General features: G+C 39.5%; 1 protein-coding gene across 1 annotated transcript in view; it reads left to right on the top strand.

The window, feature by feature from the left end:
- Nucleotides 1-11,772, top strand: part of LOC104340583 (vasoactive intestinal polypeptide receptor) — a 28,232-nt gene extending 16,460 nt beyond the window's left edge. The window contains exons 6-13 of the mRNA XM_086466989.1: nt 1,043-1,175; nt 1,606-1,759; nt 3,695-3,755; nt 5,572-5,644; nt 6,488-6,579; nt 7,525-7,654; nt 8,963-9,004; nt 11,584-11,772. Of these exons, the coding sequence (XP_086323115.1) occupies nt 1,043-1,175; nt 1,606-1,759; nt 3,695-3,755; nt 5,572-5,644; nt 6,488-6,579; nt 7,525-7,654; nt 8,963-9,004; nt 11,584-11,772 (874 nt within the window). The remainder of the gene's footprint in view (nt 1-1,042; nt 1,176-1,605; nt 1,760-3,694; nt 3,756-5,571; nt 5,645-6,487; nt 6,580-7,524; nt 7,655-8,962; nt 9,005-11,583) is intronic.
- The last annotated feature ends 7,391 nt before the right edge of the window (nt 11,773-19,163 follow it).

Below are 19,163 nucleotides of genomic sequence, written 5' to 3'. Positions count from 1 at the left end.
CTGTGTGTTTTTGTTTGGTGGGATTTTTTTTTATTATTATTTTCCAATCCTCTTCAGACCTAATGCTGTTGATGGCAATGGGTCCTTCTTTATTCATGTTGTAGCACGTCCCTGCAGATGTTAAAATAATAAAACTGCCTGGGAAGTCTGTCTTAGTCTCTTCAATGGCATAATACAGTGGGAATCTCCAACTTGTTATCATTATTAATATAAGATAACTATTCCTCCAGTCCACAGCAGGACATACTCTGCATAAACTGGGTGCCTCATGCCCCTGAACCAGCAGTAATTCTAAACTATCCATTCCCTCCATGAAAGGCCTTTGTTTCCATAATGGGAGCTATAGAAAGATATTTAAAGAAATTTAAATGTCATGTTTGGTGATGTTGGATATTAGGAAATGGACCCTGGGTTTGATTGGTTCCAATGCACTTGGACAAAAGCCTTAAGCTTGCTCTGCAGACAGGAGTGCAGAGCACAGAAGCAACTTCCTAACTGGAGTGGGTTGGCAGTCTCAAAGTTCTTATCACTTAGAGAGACCCAGGACCAAGGTGCTGCTATGTCCAAACCTTGAACGGAGATTCCTTCAGCTCAAGGCCAAACCATGGACAGGACAGTCTAGGGTAAGGCAGCTATTTCTCTGGTGGCCATCCCACAACATGTGACTGACATCCACTCAATATTCTGTTCTCTGGCCAGAAAGGGAATAAAGAGCAGGTTTGGGAAATTACTCAACAAAAAATGCTATTTAGAATAGTTAAAAGGCATTATTGCAATACAGTTCAAGAGTCTCCTAGTTAGTCTCTGCTTCTGGCATCTCCTTTAACTGTGTGGTGATTCAAGGGCAGTTATACAAGCAGTTCTATTAGCTTAAACAGATAACTGCTCTGCTCCCTTGTGTCCAGCTTCTTCTCAAATAATGACAGATCATTTATTTGCTTTGGAAGGTGTCTGAAGTTACCCTGTATTCCTGTCTGAGTTTTGATGAGACCAGAAGAAATTTCTACTGAAGAACAACTGTTATTTTCTCTTTCCATGTCAGAAAATTCCACTGTACACGGAATTACATCCATATGCACCTGTTTGTCTCCTTTATCCTGAGAGCAATTGCTGTTTTTACCAAAGATGCTGTTTTGTTTGCAGATGAAACTATGGACCACTGCCTAATGTCAACGGTACTAAACTTCCCCTCTTTCTTACCCTTGATTTAACATTTAATTCTTGACCTGAAGAGAACATGGAGATATCTTAATCCCATTTCTCTTTAGTTTCCTAGAATTAAAATCTTAAAACAGACAATATTACACAAACCCAAAGACTACTGTGCTACATTCAGCTTTGATATATGAGGTACAGGTCTGTTGACTCTAATGAAGCTGTAATGATTTCTATCAGTAAAGAATTTAATCTATAAGAGAGGGTCAATGTTTCCCTTTCAAAAAACTGAAGTAAAGTCAATTGAAATGATGGAATCTCAAACCTAATGAAAACTTGTAATAATTTCTTCATTCTTGTGTGGTAACACTGAATTTTACCTATACTTGTAGAGAAACAAGACACAATGGGCAGTAGAGGTAATAGTTTTTCCTTCCTCTGCATTTCCAGGTTGCTTGTAAGGCTGCTGTGGCATTCTTCCAGTTCAGTATTTTAGCCAATTTCTTCTGGCTTCTTATAGAAGGGATATACCTGCAAACGTTGCTTTTGCTGACCTTTGTTTCAGACAAGCAGTATGTATGGTGGTTCATATCTACTGGCTGGGGTTAGTACTCTTTTTGTCTTTGTGTTTAGTATTTACATTTACTTTCATAACCAGAAAAAATATTAATTCTGAGATAAAAGGTGCCTATAAAGTGTGCCACCTTTCTGATGAAAATTGCCCATTCATCCCATTCTGCTATATCAAAACCATACCATTATTCTGCCTTTCTACATATGTTGATATTTAACTGTTCAAAACTTTGAAGGAGAGGATAGGATGGATTACTAGAAACACTCTAAGTCTACTTGAAAGACTGCACCCCTCGTCTTTATGATTGCCATGCATTTCAAGCAACTGCAGTAATTTAAAAGTTAGCCTTCTAATCTAAACTATCTCTCCAGGTTTCTCCTGCAGTCAATAGTGAGGTATGCATGCTGTGATGGTGATTAATCCAGTCTTCAAGAAGATGAGTAATGTGACTGGATAACATCCTGGGTACACGTTGCGTTCCTCCACTGCCTAAAGAAGTTTGGGTGACTAACTTTGAGTTGACATTTTGGTTTTAGTAAGCAGAATTGGATAGATTAAACTTAAATCATGTGAGTTCAGGCCTAGGAATCAAACATTTTTTTTTTTTTTTTTTCAGAACCCTTCTGTCTTCAAGGAATCTTTCGAGTTTATACAGCAATTAAAATTATCTCTGATTGTCATAATGTATGCATGTGATACATAAAATTTCTTTCACTGCAGAGGATTGTTTTTGTGACTCAGATATTCTTGTACCTCAACTTCGCTATTTTAAAATAGAAGCATGCAAATAGAGTAGTTACATTGACATTTTTGGCTTAGGAGTGAAATCCAAATACTCCTCAAGTAAATAGTAATCTATCCTTCACCTTCAGATTCTCAGACTTTTTTGATGTAATTAAACTTTCAAAGTCTGAATTTTATAAAGGGGATGTTGATTTGGAGCTATTCCTATTATGATTGCCTGAAACTAGATGCTTAGACTTCACTAATCACAGCTAATTTGAGACACAAATGAAACACCTCAATAATGTAGTAATCCTCATCTCCTGTAATCGATGGAAAGTGAGAGACGTCTCAGGGGCAACTCAGATCTTAGGTGATACGGATGTAAATATTTCTCTTCATTAATTAAACAGAGGATTTGAACTGAATATGGTCCCAGCTTAAAGGCCTTGAACAAAGGTCTAAAACTAGGAAGGACAACTTCTGGGACTTTCCTACAGATCTCAAATGATACTTAGAAAGATATTACCTATATTTCAATAGATTTATCAGTGAAAATGTCACGTGTTTCAGATTAGAGTCCCTTTTATGGCAGCTTTGAAAGTTACTTAGTCTTTGGAAATTGAATTCCACAGAAGGAGAACAAAAGCAATTGCTAGTTTATGGGCCTACGTGGGGGGGGGGGACGGGACGGGGAACAAAACTACTCAGTCATAAATGTAGAGGGATAAGCAGAGATAAAGTGACGCTAGAAATCACCAGTTCCTGGATTTAGCTAAATTTTCATGGAATGCTTATCAACTGATAGGTCTAGAGTGATTAGCAGAGGCTTCTCAGAACAAAAACGTAAACTCTTTCAGAGTTGTATGGTGTCCACAATTCACAAGATAAGAGAGTTCTAGCTAAAGTGATTCCTCTGGCTTCACGAGTGCTTTTAATTCCTATCCAAAACTTCAAGTAATTCTTAGCTGTTATATTTGAAAACATAGTTTCACAACATTCCCTATTCTCCTTTGTTTAGATTTCATTTTCCTCCGCTGCTTTTTGGTTTATTTTTTTTCTTTACCTGAACTGCAAGTTAAGTTCTTTCATAAAGTCATTTAAAATCATCTGACCCACTGTTTGACCTTTAATGTACATCCAATTTGCTGCACTGTGAACCTTCTTGTAATAAAGTTTCTGTGGGATGTGGGATATGATATTCGAAATGATTATGTGTATGTCCCATGTTGATTTGTCCAGGAGCTCCCACTGCTGTGATGTTTGCTTGGGTCCTGACAAGAATCCATCGACAAAATACTGGGTAAATCAGAGCTTGGATAACGAAGCCGATTTTGTATTGTATTTTGATTTTCTGGTGGGAAAAAAAAAAAAAAAAGATATAAAAAACAGAAAAGCAAAAAACAATGTTCTGAAGCTGTGCACCTACTCTTTTCACTTCATATGCAAGTAAGTGAGATAATAGTTTTAAGTCTTCTGATTCTGATGTGCATATAAGGAGTAATACAACCTGGAAATATCATAGTAAGTATTGAAATATCATTTAGTTTCCTAATCCTTAATCCTTGAAATAATTCCAGTGTAAGAAAATCACTGATTCTCTATAAAATCAGCCATAAATTACTAACACTAATGTCTTCAAATAAGTACCTCCCAAACAAACATGTTATGTCCTGATAAGTAGTTTCTTCTTTCATTTCCATTCAGTTCTTTGAATCTTTTTATATTTTTATCTGTTAATACGAGAGCCAGGTATAAAGCAGATGATTGTTTATTAAAAGCTGCCCTGAAGGCCTTTCACATGGATGATCAGTTGGATGATCAATTGCTCAGCACTCGGATTAATGATGTAGAAGCAGTATGTGCTATGGTCCACCACATTTGGCGCATTACCGAAGAACATCTGCGGAAGAAGTTCTCCACTGTGGAAGTGGTCTACTTTTCCCCATGGTGTGCTTCCTTTTTGTAGCTAGGAGAGGTGCAAGGGAGATTTCATTTTTCCTCTTTCCCACTGCTGCTTTTCCAAAGAATTGCTGAGTTTATCTGTTGGATCTGTAGCAGAAGAATCTGGCAGAACATACTCCAGTTACAGAAAGCATTCAGAGAAAGATGGAGAGCAGGAACAAGAGCTCTGACAAGGCTTAAAGAGGGGTCTGAAAAGTGTCTGAACTTTGGGTGCTCTTCCAGCAAAGAGTCTACCTGCTCAGTTTACTTCTCTGACGTATTTTAGATGTTTATTTTAAAATGAGATCAATTGTGTCCTGCTATATTGATCTCCTTTGACTGCAGAGGAAAAGTAGTTCAATAGGTCAATGAATGAAGAAATTTACACAGTCAGGTGAACCATTCATTTGATTGCTCTTCTACTATTAGATATATAAACAAACTACGGGGTCAGACCCACTCATCCTTTACCTAATAGCTTAGTAAATGGGAAACCCAAGTTCTTCAGACACAGCTGGTCTGAACTCATATTACTCATATTGCAAAGACACACCTTACAATCAGACTAGCACAAGTCACCATCTGTAAACCTTATCGTTATGCAGCCAAATATCCTGTGTCACAAACTCGAAGGGAAAATACAGGAAGCGGGAGCATGACACAACCCAGCGTGTACGGCACTTGACTGCAGGGAGTTGAACCGGACTGTTGTTGATGTTAAATATGTGAACAGCCTCAAAATAGGGACCAAAAGCCCATTCTGCTCTTTCCCTTCAGGATTCCTTTATTAGGGTCTAGATTTTCTTGCCTATTACCTCATGATCCCAAAGTTGTTATGTTCATGGATTCACAGCAGTTTAGTCTAAGATCTGTACTTTGTAAAATAGTCACTTTTTTAATAGAAGAGTAGGAAAGAAGCCTTAAAATACAAACGTGCATTTCTTGACTTTGCTTTGGTTCTTCAACCCTTGCTTTTTATTGAATAAGCTTCCCTTAGATTGGGCTGCACAGAAATTTTTAGAGAGGTATCAGGGTACTAGTTCTGGCGGGGGGCCTTTAAACAGTGATTTAAAACTCAGTGTCCATGGTTTTCCTATTCTGTGACAAATACTTTCATGTGTTGTGGAAAGCTCACGTAGGACAGAAAACATCACTGGTTTTGTTTGCTGTTTCAGATGTTGGGATGATGACGATGAAAATGGAGTGGTGTTATGGATCATCAAAGGCCCTATTCTGCTAACTGTATTAGTATGTTTTTTTCATTTTCATCTTTAGAAATGTGGAAGTTAAGTTAGTGTCTCCTTTCAGTAAGTTATGAGAAAAGCAATAGCACATACTACGGTATTGAATTTGAAATAGCTGGAAATTATCGCATAGCATGCGATTTTGTCGTTAGTTTTGCTGGGTTTGTTGTGTTTTTTTGCCTGCAAAATCCACCCTAAGTCACAACATAAAAGGTAAATCCTGTGTTTTCTAGAGCCATGCTAGGACACAATGGAATCATCCTGACACCTGCATTCCACATACCACAGTTGTGTCTGTGTCTTTATAAGTAATTTCTGAAGAAAGGCAATCCCTACTGGCAAGGTCCTTAGATAATATGAAGCTGTTTACATAGATAAAATTATCTAGTATATTTTTTAAATGAGTTCTTAAGATGTAACTTAATACAAAATATCTCCCTTATGCACACATTTATTCCATATAAATTTAGGGAGGAAATGGTATGTCATTTGGGTCTCTGTCTGTTATACTCCCTGCCATAAACAATGAAGAGAACAGGGGGGACTATCTAGGCCATGTAAGATCTGCTAGGTGCTGATAACTACGAGGAGTTAATATCAGACACAAACTGGTATTGAGATATTTAGGTCTATATTAAACAACATAACTTTCAGCATATCTTTATGCATAACTATATATTGGTGGAAAAAATTAATACTATTTCTAATTGATTTGATCTGAGACCAGATCTGCAGTAGTTTAGAGCAGTGTAATTCCTGTGACTGGGGATTTTTACTTAATTTATATCAACTGAAGAGATGTCCTGATTTGTAGTAAGTTTACCATTTTTTTGTCTTGTCTTTTCAGATTAACTTTATTATATTTATTAATGTGATTAGAATTCTAGTCCATAAATTGAAATCTCAAGAGGGAAGAGGGAGCCATTTAAGCCACTTTGTGTAAGTATTTCTGAGTCTCTTGACATTGACCTGTTCTAGCTGCTGTAAGAAATGTTTTATGGGCAGGTGCACAAAATGTTCTTCTCCTTACTAAGAGAAAGGGAAATCCCCAGAAGAAATAACAATGTAAACTTTTCATCCCAAATATCACACCTCTCTTCTTCAGGGGAAGAAGGGTGGGGTGGATGTGTTAGGGACAAAGAAAAGTAAACTATAAAGTGTTACAATTCCAAAAGGATCCAGCTTGAAAGTGTAAACACTAAATGTCAGGTAATGCATCCACCTTGCTTCCAGTCCTTTCCACACAAATGGCCGCATAAAGAAAGATGCAGATAATTTCCTTTAATTTCTTATCAGTAACATGATGCTGATGTTCTGGCAATTTAACCTAGTCCTTCCTGTTTAGGATCCCCTTCACAATCGATGGGGATCTCATCACTGCAGTCAGAGGACTCTAGTGAGGTATTTAACTCATCTGAAGATATATAGGTATGGCTATTATGATACAGGACCTAGAATAAACTTGTGCCCTTCTGGAGTGAGCTGAAGGCCAAGCAGAATACCCCAGGACATCACTGGTGGCATTAGATCTCCATTGACAGTTTTGGAAGTTGAGACACATCTGTGGGGGATACCTACATGCGATTGAGATTAGTCTCAGGAGAGCAGATCAGAGTACTTAGTCTGGTGCCCCTGGTTTTTGCGTGTATAGGAGGGAAAGGAACCCTTAAAGCTCAGTCCAGAAATCTTGCATGCTGATTTGTTCATCTTTGTTCTCCAGGTGGTGACAGGGAGTGGCAGAAAGTAATCTTTTTGTAACTACATTGGATGTAGTTGCCTCCATTATGGAGCTGTCCTCTGTTCTAAAATTTGTTCCAACATATAATGGCTATCACTAATTCCATATTTCTAACAGTGCATTTTCTTTAATTTTTGACTTGCCAGGAGACTTGCTAAATCCACATTACTCTTAATCCCCCTCTTTGGAGTGCACTACATTGTATTTGCATTTTTCCCAGAAAGCACTGGTCTGGAAGCTCGCCTTTATATTGAGCTGGGCTTGGGTTCTTTTCAGGTAAGCTGGACAAAATGTTTATCAGTCCTAAGTGGCTTGGTCTGAAACACCACACTCTCAAGAGTTTTGCATTTTAGGTTAGTCATTAGAGCAGATGTTAATAATGTGTCTAAATTCAAAACACACATTCCATCTTACTCCTTTGAAAGCTCTCTCTGTTGTTTGTTCCCTTATGTTATTATTTGAAATCTTACACTGCTTTTGAGTTCTGACCCAGACTTCATGTTAATAATAACAAAAGACACAGTATCTACCTTTATTGAATAACAATGACAGAGTGCCATGAAGACCAGTCTACGGATTAAGGTGAACCGATTGAAACTAATTCCACATATAATAAAGGTGATAGGAGGATTGAAAGAATAAGGATAATATATAAAAACCTATTCTGCCCTTATCCTTAAGCAATAGTGAATCTATCATGTTAATACTTCCTTGTTTCTTTATTTTGCCATACCGCTGTTCAGAACAATATCTTGGAATTGAGAGGCTAGTGTCTGGGTATGGTACGCTTTGTAATCAATAGCTGAGGTCTTTTTCCTTCCACTTTCCCCTGTACACCTCAACAACTGTCCATATTGTTACAGGTTGAAAATGTTCTCTCTTCCATGCTTACCTCTCAACCATGGCCAGTCTCTGGGAAAATACTTGCTGGTCCAAGCCAAAGCTGTGACCATGTTGACATTTTAACCACACAGAGAAGCAAAGGCCAGTATTCAGGGCTGTGCCTTGTTTGGTAATACAGATGCAGTCTAACTCTGTGTTTGCCTGTGCTAGCACAGTCTGTGTAAACGTTTGCCTCCCTGCTAACTAACACTCCCCCAAACAATGCCTGACTGTAGTTCTGGGTGAATATGAACCCCAGACCTTTCCCAACAGGTTGTTGGCTGAACACAGTCACCCACTGGTGAGTGAAAGAAGACAGTTTAGCAGTAAAAATGCAAAGCAGGAGCAGGTCCTCACCTGTTTATTCACTACTGTAAATATAGACTAGAACAAGACAGAGGGCCCTACTGCCTTATCTGAGGGAGAACTTGTTTCTAGGATACAGTAAACATTAATTTAGTCTTCAGTGTCTCCATACAAGGGCAATAATATACATACAGTGCCACCAGTCCATTGAGGAACTTAATCCCATTATGAAAACCCAATATATAGTGCCACATCACCCTAATTCCAATGGAACAATGGAAAATATGTAATTTTTGCTGTCTTATGCAAATTTTGAATGAAACCTGATGTCTTTCTCTGATTCTATGCTTTAAATCCTGACGGTTGTTTGTTTTCCCCCTATCCTCCCTCTCCTAGGGTTTTGTTGTTGCTCTTCTATATTGCTTCTCAAATGCAGAGGTGAGTAGCAAGTGCACAAGATTATCAAAACATTTTAAATTCATGGACCTCTCTTGTGTTTGTTTGGTTTTTGGTGGTTTTTGTTTTTCTCCTATTTCCAGAACAGATCTGTGCTTTGATCTGCTCCTGAAAGCATGAAATACCTGTATCCTTTTTTTCCGCTTGGTACCTTTGTTGACTTCATTTGTATTCATAAAATTCTCACAGAAGGACACAGAATAAGCTTTGAAGTAATGACCCTTTACAAGGCTGGTGACTTTCCTGTCAGGGGACTTTTTTTCTGCTTTATGTCTGATAGCTATTGTGATGATGTCTCAATGGAAAGCTTGTAACACTCCTTACTTTCTTTAGGTTTATTTTCTGCTAGTGAGTTTCTTCCTTTTCCCTTTTCCAGGGCAGCCTGTGCATTTTCAGCAGTTTTGTTCAAACGTTTTCTTTCCTGTTTTTGTAACATTGTTAGAATTTGGATAAATTCCATGTAGTACATTTTAAAGAGCCTATCATTGTAAAGCCTAGCTAAATTTGCTTGCACTTTCCCCAAAAGCGCAGAATGAATCAAAAGCCATGAGAAAATGTAAAACTACATCTCATCTTCAGAAAAGTCTGGAGGTTAGATGAGAAGAATGGCCCACTAATAGTGCCTCAGTCTCCCTACTAGCTTAGGCTGGACACTTCTCATAGGGATGGCTAAATGTAGGTGAAATTAATCCTACTTAAGAATAAATAATGCCTAAATATGTTTGTTACTTAGGAAAGCAATTCATAATGGCCAATCCAGTGCTTGTTCTGAGAGAGTGCCTTCAAGACTAACTGTAATTACAGAACACTCTACTTCCCACCTGCCTTCTGTCTGCATAGACTGCTTGCCAAGAGCCTTTAAATAGCTTGCATATTGTATCTCACAACACACAAATCTCCTAGGTGCTAAAAAAGGGACAGGCAGAGAGTGATCTCTGGCCCCAAGATTAAGCGGTGCGTGTTGGCTTGTGTCCATGCTGCTTAGGGATAACTGCTTCTGGAGCAGATTGGCCGCTCATTACAACTTGGCAGGGCATCTGTTATGGTTCCCTGCAATCATAAAAAAGAAATATTATTTTCTGTGTGTGTCTCTTCAGTTTAAAGTATTTGCAACAATGTGAGAAGCTGTGCTGCTGCCAAGCAAGGTAGTATCTGTATGGGATGAAACTGAGAGCTGCTATTGTACACAGGAGTTGAAGGGCCTGGAGCTTACTGGGATAATACTGGGTTACTGGGTTGGTGGAGGAAACCCCTCTTTTACTTACGAGAGTCTCAAAAGCTACAGAGGGCATGTTCTGTCCATACTTGAAGTTGCACACAGAGGCTGGCATGTCTGTGTGGTTCACAGAGAGAATAAAGGCAGAATAGGGGCCACCTCAATGATAAATATTGATAGTGACTTTCAGGGAGACCTGATATCCAAGATTTACTTCTGCATGTCCCACACTCTTTTCTGTGTGCTGCTGTAAAGGCCATATCTAATAGAGGATTAGATAACAGGATTACTAGATGAATTCCTAAGTTCAGAGTATTTAAATAACATTTGTCCATCCCCTGTAAGAATTAATAATTTCATTTAACAGTTTATTTCTGCATTTGATTTGGGAGTGGGTTTGTGCTACAGCTGTAACACTGTCATAGATTTTGAGCACTAATGACAACCACAGAAGATGGCAGCTATGTGGTTAGAAGTACTTGAGATAACTGCTTAGTTCGGGATGAAATTTGTAAGTCACTTGGTAGAAATTCAGGAGAGCCACCCCACTTGCAGAAGAAGCAGATAAAGATGAAGCTGAACATGAACAGAGGTAACAGGGCACAGCCAACAAATAATCCACAGGAGCAGCCTGTTCATGTGAATGGTGGCAAGGACTGGGTGTTTCCTGCACCTACTTACACTCCCTCTGCTACAGTTTTGAGTGGGAGTGGTTTTATGTAGGGCAACAGAACCTGCTTTCCCCCTGTCCCTTCACCCCAGTCCCAGCAGTGTCAACAGCAGGTCATGGACCTCCAGAGTTGTTCAACCTACCTGTTAGTTGTATGGCAGACAGTAAAAAAAAATCAGTTTTGCCTATGCTTTTGAGGATCCCTGAGACCTCTCAAATGTGATATGTAATCAAGTTGATTTAGTATCTTTCAGAGTCAGTAAGAGATCTTTAAGAGGGAATTCAATCTGGATAAACTGAAAGCCTGAAGAAGGACCCTTATTGTACATAGCAGGTCACAGCAAGGAGGCACGGAAGGTTCAGTATGAGGAAAAATAGAAATTGTGCAAAAAGGTAGAAATATTTATGAAGGAGACCTACAACAATAAACAGATTGCAGTCAAAAACTTCCCTGTTGTCCTCTGAATTTTGGAAATTAAGCCTGTTTATTTTCAAAAGTGAATAGAGATGTAGTTTAAGTTCTTCTGAAAACATATTGAAGCTTAATCCTGACTGATTTGTATGCCTTTGTGCATCTGAGCAAAGAAGTCAGGCAGATATTTTGACATATATTACCTTCTATGTCCTCTAGTTCTTAATTTTCTGATTCTTTGTTTTTACATGCCTTTTCTATAGGTTCAAAGTGAACTGAAGAAACAACTGTGCAAATGGCAGTATCAAGAATACTTGAACTTTGTACACAAACATGGGACTTTGTCCAGAGAAAACAGTCCAGTTAACTATGTCACTCAGTTATCACTGCTTGAAAAAAACAGTCCGAAAAGGAAAACATCTGCGTACCAGAACGGTGTGACTTCTGTCTGAGCTTTTCTAGCAGGATGAGTTGCTGTGACATTGTAACGTACTACCTAGGAGACGGCCAGCTTTGATACCTTACAGCTTTCCATAGTGTCAAGAGCCTTCTGTGAATTTCTTGTCCTGAGTGTGAGCTGCTTTTCTTGCCTGGTAGAGACCAGCATCACAAACCTTGTTCTGTCTGCCCTTAAGCATACAAAATCCACTTGTTTTGTTGTGAAAAGCCAGACCTTGAGCTAGTGTGAATCACCAAAATAAGGAAATACATTCACTCCTCCCATATTTGTCACATATTTGTTAGTGTTTCCCAAAATTTCCAGTTTTCAAAAGCACTATTCCTAATCTTAATTTAAAACAGTTAGGAGGGAAAGGTTGACCATAATTATTAGTGATATTTTGCTAGTTGTTTTGAGTCAACTTGAGCCAATTTAATGTGACTTACAGGCAGAAACTTGCTAAACACTTACGTATGGAGCAGCAACCTCCTTTAAAAGGAATCTCAAGGTGTTTCAGGAGTGACACAAAAAAAGAACGAGTTATATTATCTGCTTGGGTTTTGTTCTTCTATGCCTGTTTAAATTAGGCAGAGGACCCCAAGTCCTTTCTTGTCCATGGGTTAACATGGAGTAGCTGAACATTAGCCAGCTGGGCTACTTTGAGCTCAGAACATCTTACAGACCTAGTCTTAGTGCCCAGATGCTGGTCCTTTTGTAGCTGGAACAGACCTTCTGCTGCCATAACCTTGAATATTGGCTGGATCCATTGCTGGAAGGCACAAACTGCGGTTTTGTGCAGGACTAATTGGCTGGGATTATCTCAGCCCTGTCCATCATTTCTCAGCTCATTATTACTCCGTTCAATGATCTTTCTGGGGTCAGAATTATCAACACAACAGCACAGTCTAGTGAAGCAAAGTATGGCCTAGTAAAACAAAGCGAACCAGGGTTGTGCTTGCATCACTTCTTTGGGTGGCCTTCCTCTTTCTTCAGGATTGAGTTGGTCTCTACCTCAAGATCCCCAAAAGTAAATAAAGGGCACACAAGGGCCACTGGACACAGCTATAGTTTCTTTCAGGATAGGACCATTCCTAGGAGAACCTGCATTCAGACTTGAAAGCACTGCTAGAAATCATGGCCATTCAAGCACATGCTGGCTTTCTGTGAACAGCAATATTGGTTTAGCTTTAAAAAGTAGTGCTCCAGTCCCCCTTTTTGCTCTACTCTTGTTTAATTACTTAGTCCAGGAGGCATTTGACTTTGTGGAAACCTCTTTGTTGATTTTTAGATGCTTCATCTCTACTTGCATTATTAGAGCAGAGATGAATTGTCTAGATTTCTATAAACATGATTCAGATCAGTCCTTTATTAATTAGATATTTGACCTATCTGTCCCAACAAATCAGATGTCCTCTATAAGGTGTCATTTTGTCTATTCTGACCTCCTTATCAGTTTTTGTTGTAAAAGTAAACTTTGTGCCTGTGTTGTTTAAGTTTGTTGCCTAGCGTAATGTGAACACATTTGTATGATGTACATCTATAAAATGCAAGTGATAATTACAGCTGTTCTGAGTTTGTAAATTTTAATTACATCAGTTCTGATATTTCATTTGAGATGTTATAAAAAAAGGACAGTCTTGTGATTGTACTTACTATGGATACCATTTTAAAACCAATGAATACGTACAACTTTGACTTTTTCATCCGAGAAAAGATTTACATTATAGAATCCTGCAGCCTGAGTTAATGTCCCACTCCCCTTCCAAGACACCGTCACTAAGATAAAGGTCTGTGGTACCCTGCTTCTATCCATTTTTGAGAGAACACCATTAGCTCAGGTATCTGACTACTGAATGTTTTCTGGAGGAAATAGTTGTGGTAAACGTTACTGAGTGGTCTATGTGAAAGAATTGACCCATATCTCTTCATTTGCCTTTGGGAGGGAACAAAGTTGGAGTGAATTATGCTTCTGCTTTTGGCTGACCTGGGAGCATTTCTTCTGAAAAAAACTTGGCCTGAGGCTTTATGTTATGAAAGCATCTTCTCCCACTACAATCTCCCCTTTACTTTCTCTCCACCTAACTTCACTATTTATGTGGTGCATGCATCAGTCACCTTGTGTCACACAGCAATTCCCGCTTCCCAGCTGAGCTCCCAGGATGGCCTGCATTTGTTTTTAAGACTACTCATCCCACTGTATGTTCTCTTTCTTTATTGCTGGGGAGCTTCTTTACTGGACCAAGGATCCAGGGGAACGAGAAATGACAGAAAAGGTGATAGGTCCCAGTACACCATGGCAGATCTTTCCATTAGTCGTTGAGTGTTCAGTCTCCTCATAAAAATTCAACAGCTCTAACTACCCCAACATTCCTGCCAGACCCCACAAGCTGGTTTGTACCCATATACCATCACCATGCACATTCAGCTTGCATTAACTCCCCAGATATCCTGTTTGCCTCAAGCTCTTTCCAAACCCTCGAAACTCATCTCACAGAGATCCAGCCCAATGCCTCGAAAGTTCTCCAGTAACCTCAGCAACACACCAGCCATCTGTTCTGCCAGTTCTTCGTCCAAAATGTCCCTGTGTCCCTCCCGGTGCTATCAATGTTTCCAAGCCTTTTACTTTTCAGACATTCTGAATCAGGATGTGTAAACTGTAAACCGGAATTAAGGGCTATAGGAAGATATTCTGTATATATATAAAGCCACTATTTACGTAATTTATATAAAAGGCACACTCAGAATAACCTGGTGATGAGGTTAATAATCCTGGAGCATGCAAAAGTTTCTTGGATAAAAGATTTGCTTGGGCTATGAAAAGTCTGCTAATCTCTTCTGGATGGCACATCTGAGGACATGATGGTGTGTGTAGGAGCAGGGAACGCTTTGGGGATATGTTGCTTCACAGCAGGCCTGAGAAGGCAGCAAAGGGGTTGTCACAAGCGTGTCCAGAAGTGCTGTGCGGTCTGCGTGGAGGCACTGCCATCTCGTGGTGCACAGTGTGTGCTGAGCATGCTGCTGGCCTGTCTGCATGTGTGCAGTCCAGAAAGTTAGGCAATGCTCCGACACATTGCCACCTGCTCATAGCCAGCACAAACCTGAGATATGCTCTCTCCTGAGCGAGATTTAGATGACTGCCAAAGGACAGCTGCAATCCACATTAAGCTATATCAGGTAGGAAAAGCTGTTTTCTCTTCCTGTAATTCCCTGGCATCTTTTACACAGTGTAACTCTTCAAGTACTCTTTTTTTAATCCCATTTAAAACTAAGTGACACCCTGGAAAGATTAAAACCAACTATTTCATCTGCTTTTCTTGATATTGCAGCAAAAGTATGCTGTTAAGGTGACTGAAATTTCTCGTCAAGAGTAGCCTTTTAACTCTTACAGTGTCAGCATTTTTTTCTGCAGAAAGCTTGGTTGTGTGGACTCCAGATTAAAAGAAATCCTTCAGCAGGCAGCTTGACCTGCTTTGTCAACGCCTAATCCACCCAGAGCTGGATTTTCAGAGCTGTGTAGTGGGATGGTAGAAGTCATTGGGAAAAAAAGACAGGCCTGGAAAACATGAAGGGTGCATCCTCACCAGGGCTGTGACCGGCCCAGTATGCTTCCCATGCAATGCCCCTTGTCTCCCAGCCCCCATCCCTCAGGATCAGATGGCCCTGGCTACTCCCTGACACATCTCACTTCCAATAGATATATGTCCATTTGACCATGGAAGGACAAGGCTCCAAATATCTGTACTTTGGCTAAAGAATAAGGGAGAATAACAAATTAAAAATGTAACCTTTGTGAAGGATTCATAGATCCACGAGGACCAGACAAAGACTTAGAGTAGCTGAAGCTGAGGAAAAAAGGTGGGAGAAATATCAGAAATAGGTCATCTACTGTGGAGTCCTCTGTTTCAGTAGGATGAATGTACCTGATCTTTTGAAAAACGAACCTGATGATAAAACTTTTGAGGTTTGCTTTGACTACAAAAGAAATGAAGCCTTGAAGTATATCAGATATTGTAGAGCCTAATCTTTTTCCACCTTTGCCAAGAGGCAGTGCCTTTGTTTGCAGACCGCAGACTTTCCTTTTTAGACCCCTTAGAAATAATAGGTAGGCTCCAAAGGACCTGTGGATAAAAACTCAGAGCCACAGGGGCTATAAGTTGCAATGGGGACTGTGTTGCATTTTTATTGGCAGTACTAGGTCATAGTCATTCTTGATATCGATGCAGTGCGCTAAACACTTAACTCCACTGATTGATGGTGAAGGGAGAGCGCGCACGGCCCACTAAAGGCAAAGACTTCACACCTCACTGGTTCAGGACTGACTTTGTCCAGCAGAATCCAGGGAGTCCTTCCCATGAGGGAGGAATGTAACCCGTTTAGCCCAAAATACTCCATCCCACTGCTATAGGAAAAAATACACTACCCTGTAACTTCACAGACAAAAAGTTCTCTTTGGTGCAATTTTATATCAGAACAGACTTATACAAAATGATAATACATTTATTGTGTCATCTACAGCAGTATACATGTTAAAAACAATTTCTCAAAACACAAAAAAGGTTAGAAAGCAGCAATTGATATCTGTGTTTCCACCTCATAACAAAGCTGAATAACCCCAGATCCCATTACCAATTAAACCAATTTTGACCAAAAAAGGTCAGTATCAGACCCAACAGGCCAGTAAGTTTGTACCTTGACACAGTCAAAAGCCAAAATACAGCTTTCCGTCCAGTAACTTGGTACTTCTCAGATCTATAGCATGTTGCGTTGCCACTAAATTGACAAGGAGAAGGGAAAGAGAACGAACACAGCGAATATTTGTTTTTACATATTATACCGGTACACAAAGGCCTCTTGAGACTTCTCTGCAAGCACAAAGTCCATTGGAAAAGGCATATTCAGAAGCCTAAGTCGTTTCAGACACTGAAGAGTGTCATATCACACAGTGTCATATCACACAGTAATTCTTTACATGGATGAATTCCCCAAAAGAAAGCCAATGGGAAATTGCAATTTTAATCATAAGAAGGTGAAAGACCACGAGGTTCAAAACATTGTTCAAGCTCTGCTGGTGTGTTTTCATACACAAAGTACAATGTGTATTTAGCTGAACTTAGCTCTTTAGTACAGATATGCACGGAGCTTAACATCAGAGCATCATTAACTACTACTGCACACTCCATACCTTCCTAATGTTACTCTTATACGCAATTCTGAACTGGTTGCATGTCCCTGACTGCTAAAAGCAGAGGGTAAAATCCTGACGGTTTTTCACTACGTATGCACTCTATACCGTGCTTTGTTTCTAGACACAGAAGTGCTGGTCATATGGACACAATCTGACAGAGAGAACAAGATTTCCTGAAAACTACTCTCGATGAGAACTACTAAGTCTTTATCAGGCACGCAGCTCCCCCAAATCTAGTTGTTAATACACAACAGAAGCCACCCCCGAGCTTTTCAAGACCATTATTTCTCAGCACGCACAAAACAGAACATAGTGACCGGGCAAAGTTGCCAGGGGAAAAGTCATCTACATGTGGACTTCCACAGTGTGAACATCTGTCTCAGACCTGGTCAGCTAGACTTCCTGGTGGCAAGAAAAAGATATTTGCAAACTATGAATCTTCTCACCCTTGAGTGGAGACAGCAAAAATATGTTTGATGTTTGTATTCTAAAATTGCTCATTTCTCTTTTGTGACTACAAAGGCAAAGTGGAGAAACTAGATCAAAGGAAGGTATCTTCACTGTTGATGTCTAAAGTTAAGTGATGTGGATTTCTCCTTAGCTGCCTGCTTAGTGACACAAGATCTTTTCCAGGACTTTGCCTATGAGCCAGAATGTCTAATGCTCAAAGCGCCAGATGTTGAAAGGGACAAATATTTAATATAGCCCTTCATATTTAACTCTCTAAGAAAGAAAATCAGGTAAACCCAGATATTTGGTTGTATCTTTGCATTATGTACGTCTCTACAGTTGTAGACTCAGGAGTCCAACAGACACTGCCTTCACATAGCTATCAAAGTCTAGCTATCTGAGTTTGGAGCTGAATCCCATCCACTGAGTTTATCTCAGTTTCCTAGATATCCACATAGAGCTCATAGATATGACATAGGAACTGTAAGAGACAGTAATCTTGTCTGGCAGCTGGAGGCCAAGCAGGATCCCATCTGGTGTTCCATATATCCTGCTCTATCTGTTCTTACTATCTTGCCTTGCATCCCTTTAGACCTTCCATGGTGTAATAGCTCTGCTGAGGTCATATTTATTGCTCTGCAGTGTCTTATAGCAGATGATTTTAAGCATCCTACATTTCTCCGGAAGCTTTGCCCACATGAGAAAATCCCAGAACAAAAAAGAAAGTCTTACTATCATGAAATCACATACTCATACTGAGGAGGAAAAGCTTAATTTGTTCAACTTTCTAGGTACATCTACTGAATGTGGAAGCTATGAGGACTACCTTTGGGATTTGGATCCTGTACTTTATCATGTAAGAAGGCTTCATAGGACTTCACCATAGCCATGAAATCACAGCTTGCATGTTTCTGTAGATGTTGAGGACACAGAGGGGTAAGTACAGTAGCTTCATCCAGGATGTAACTTCTGTTCTACCTGTATCTTCTCAAGCCAGTCACTCACTGTCAAAAGGCTACAGAGAGACCCGATTACACTGCTCTTTCATCGTGGCCCTTCTGTAATATTTAGATATAGAGACACTCCTTGTGATTATAGCTGACTAATTGTGGTCATACTTTCTTCACCATCTCCTCTCTACCATTGTGTCAAAGTGGATGTTGAATACGAGGCATCGAGAAGGTTCAAGACTGGATGATGCTATGCGCAGAAAGCTGAAAAATCAGTCATTTAGATTGTCCTGGGAAAATAGCTTGTTGTAACTCATCCTCAGCTGTGTGCAGCTGTACTTTTCAATCTTTTTTTAATCTGTGAGAGCCTTCACATAATTACAGGTAAGACAAAAACCCTTCAGGAGCCCTACAAGCATATATTGCTATTTACAAAGAATAAACTTATTTTAATCATCTTCCATGGACACTTCAGAAATAGTCTATGGGCTTGGAAGTCTCCACAGACCACAATTTGAAAACCTCTGTCGTAAGCAATTGTTTCTGAAACACTACTGAAGAACAATTTCAAATAACAAGGCAAATAAAGCCAATTTAATTAATGGGTTTTGCATTTCTTCTATTGTCACTGTTTACTAAAGTCACTCTGGACATGTTTTTTTTTGCTATACCCCCTGAAATTATTGTAACTAATTTCTGGCAGGGCTGGTCTAGAAAGATAATGCAAAGTTAGGTACCTGTATGGTTCTCAGGGCAGATTTAGTAGGGACTTAGCAGTGCCAGATACATGAGCATTGAAACCTCACAAGCTGATACAAT

This window comes from Leptosomus discolor, chromosome 6 (assembly GCF_034619465.1).
Source record: "Leptosomus discolor isolate bLepDis1 chromosome 6, bLepDis1.hap2, whole genome shotgun sequence".
NCBI classification, from domain to species: Eukaryota; Metazoa; Chordata; class Aves; order Leptosomiformes; family Leptosomidae; genus Leptosomus; species Leptosomus discolor.
The sequence above is the reverse complement of the archived record's forward strand: the minus strand, read 5'-3'. Positions and strand labels throughout refer to the sequence as shown.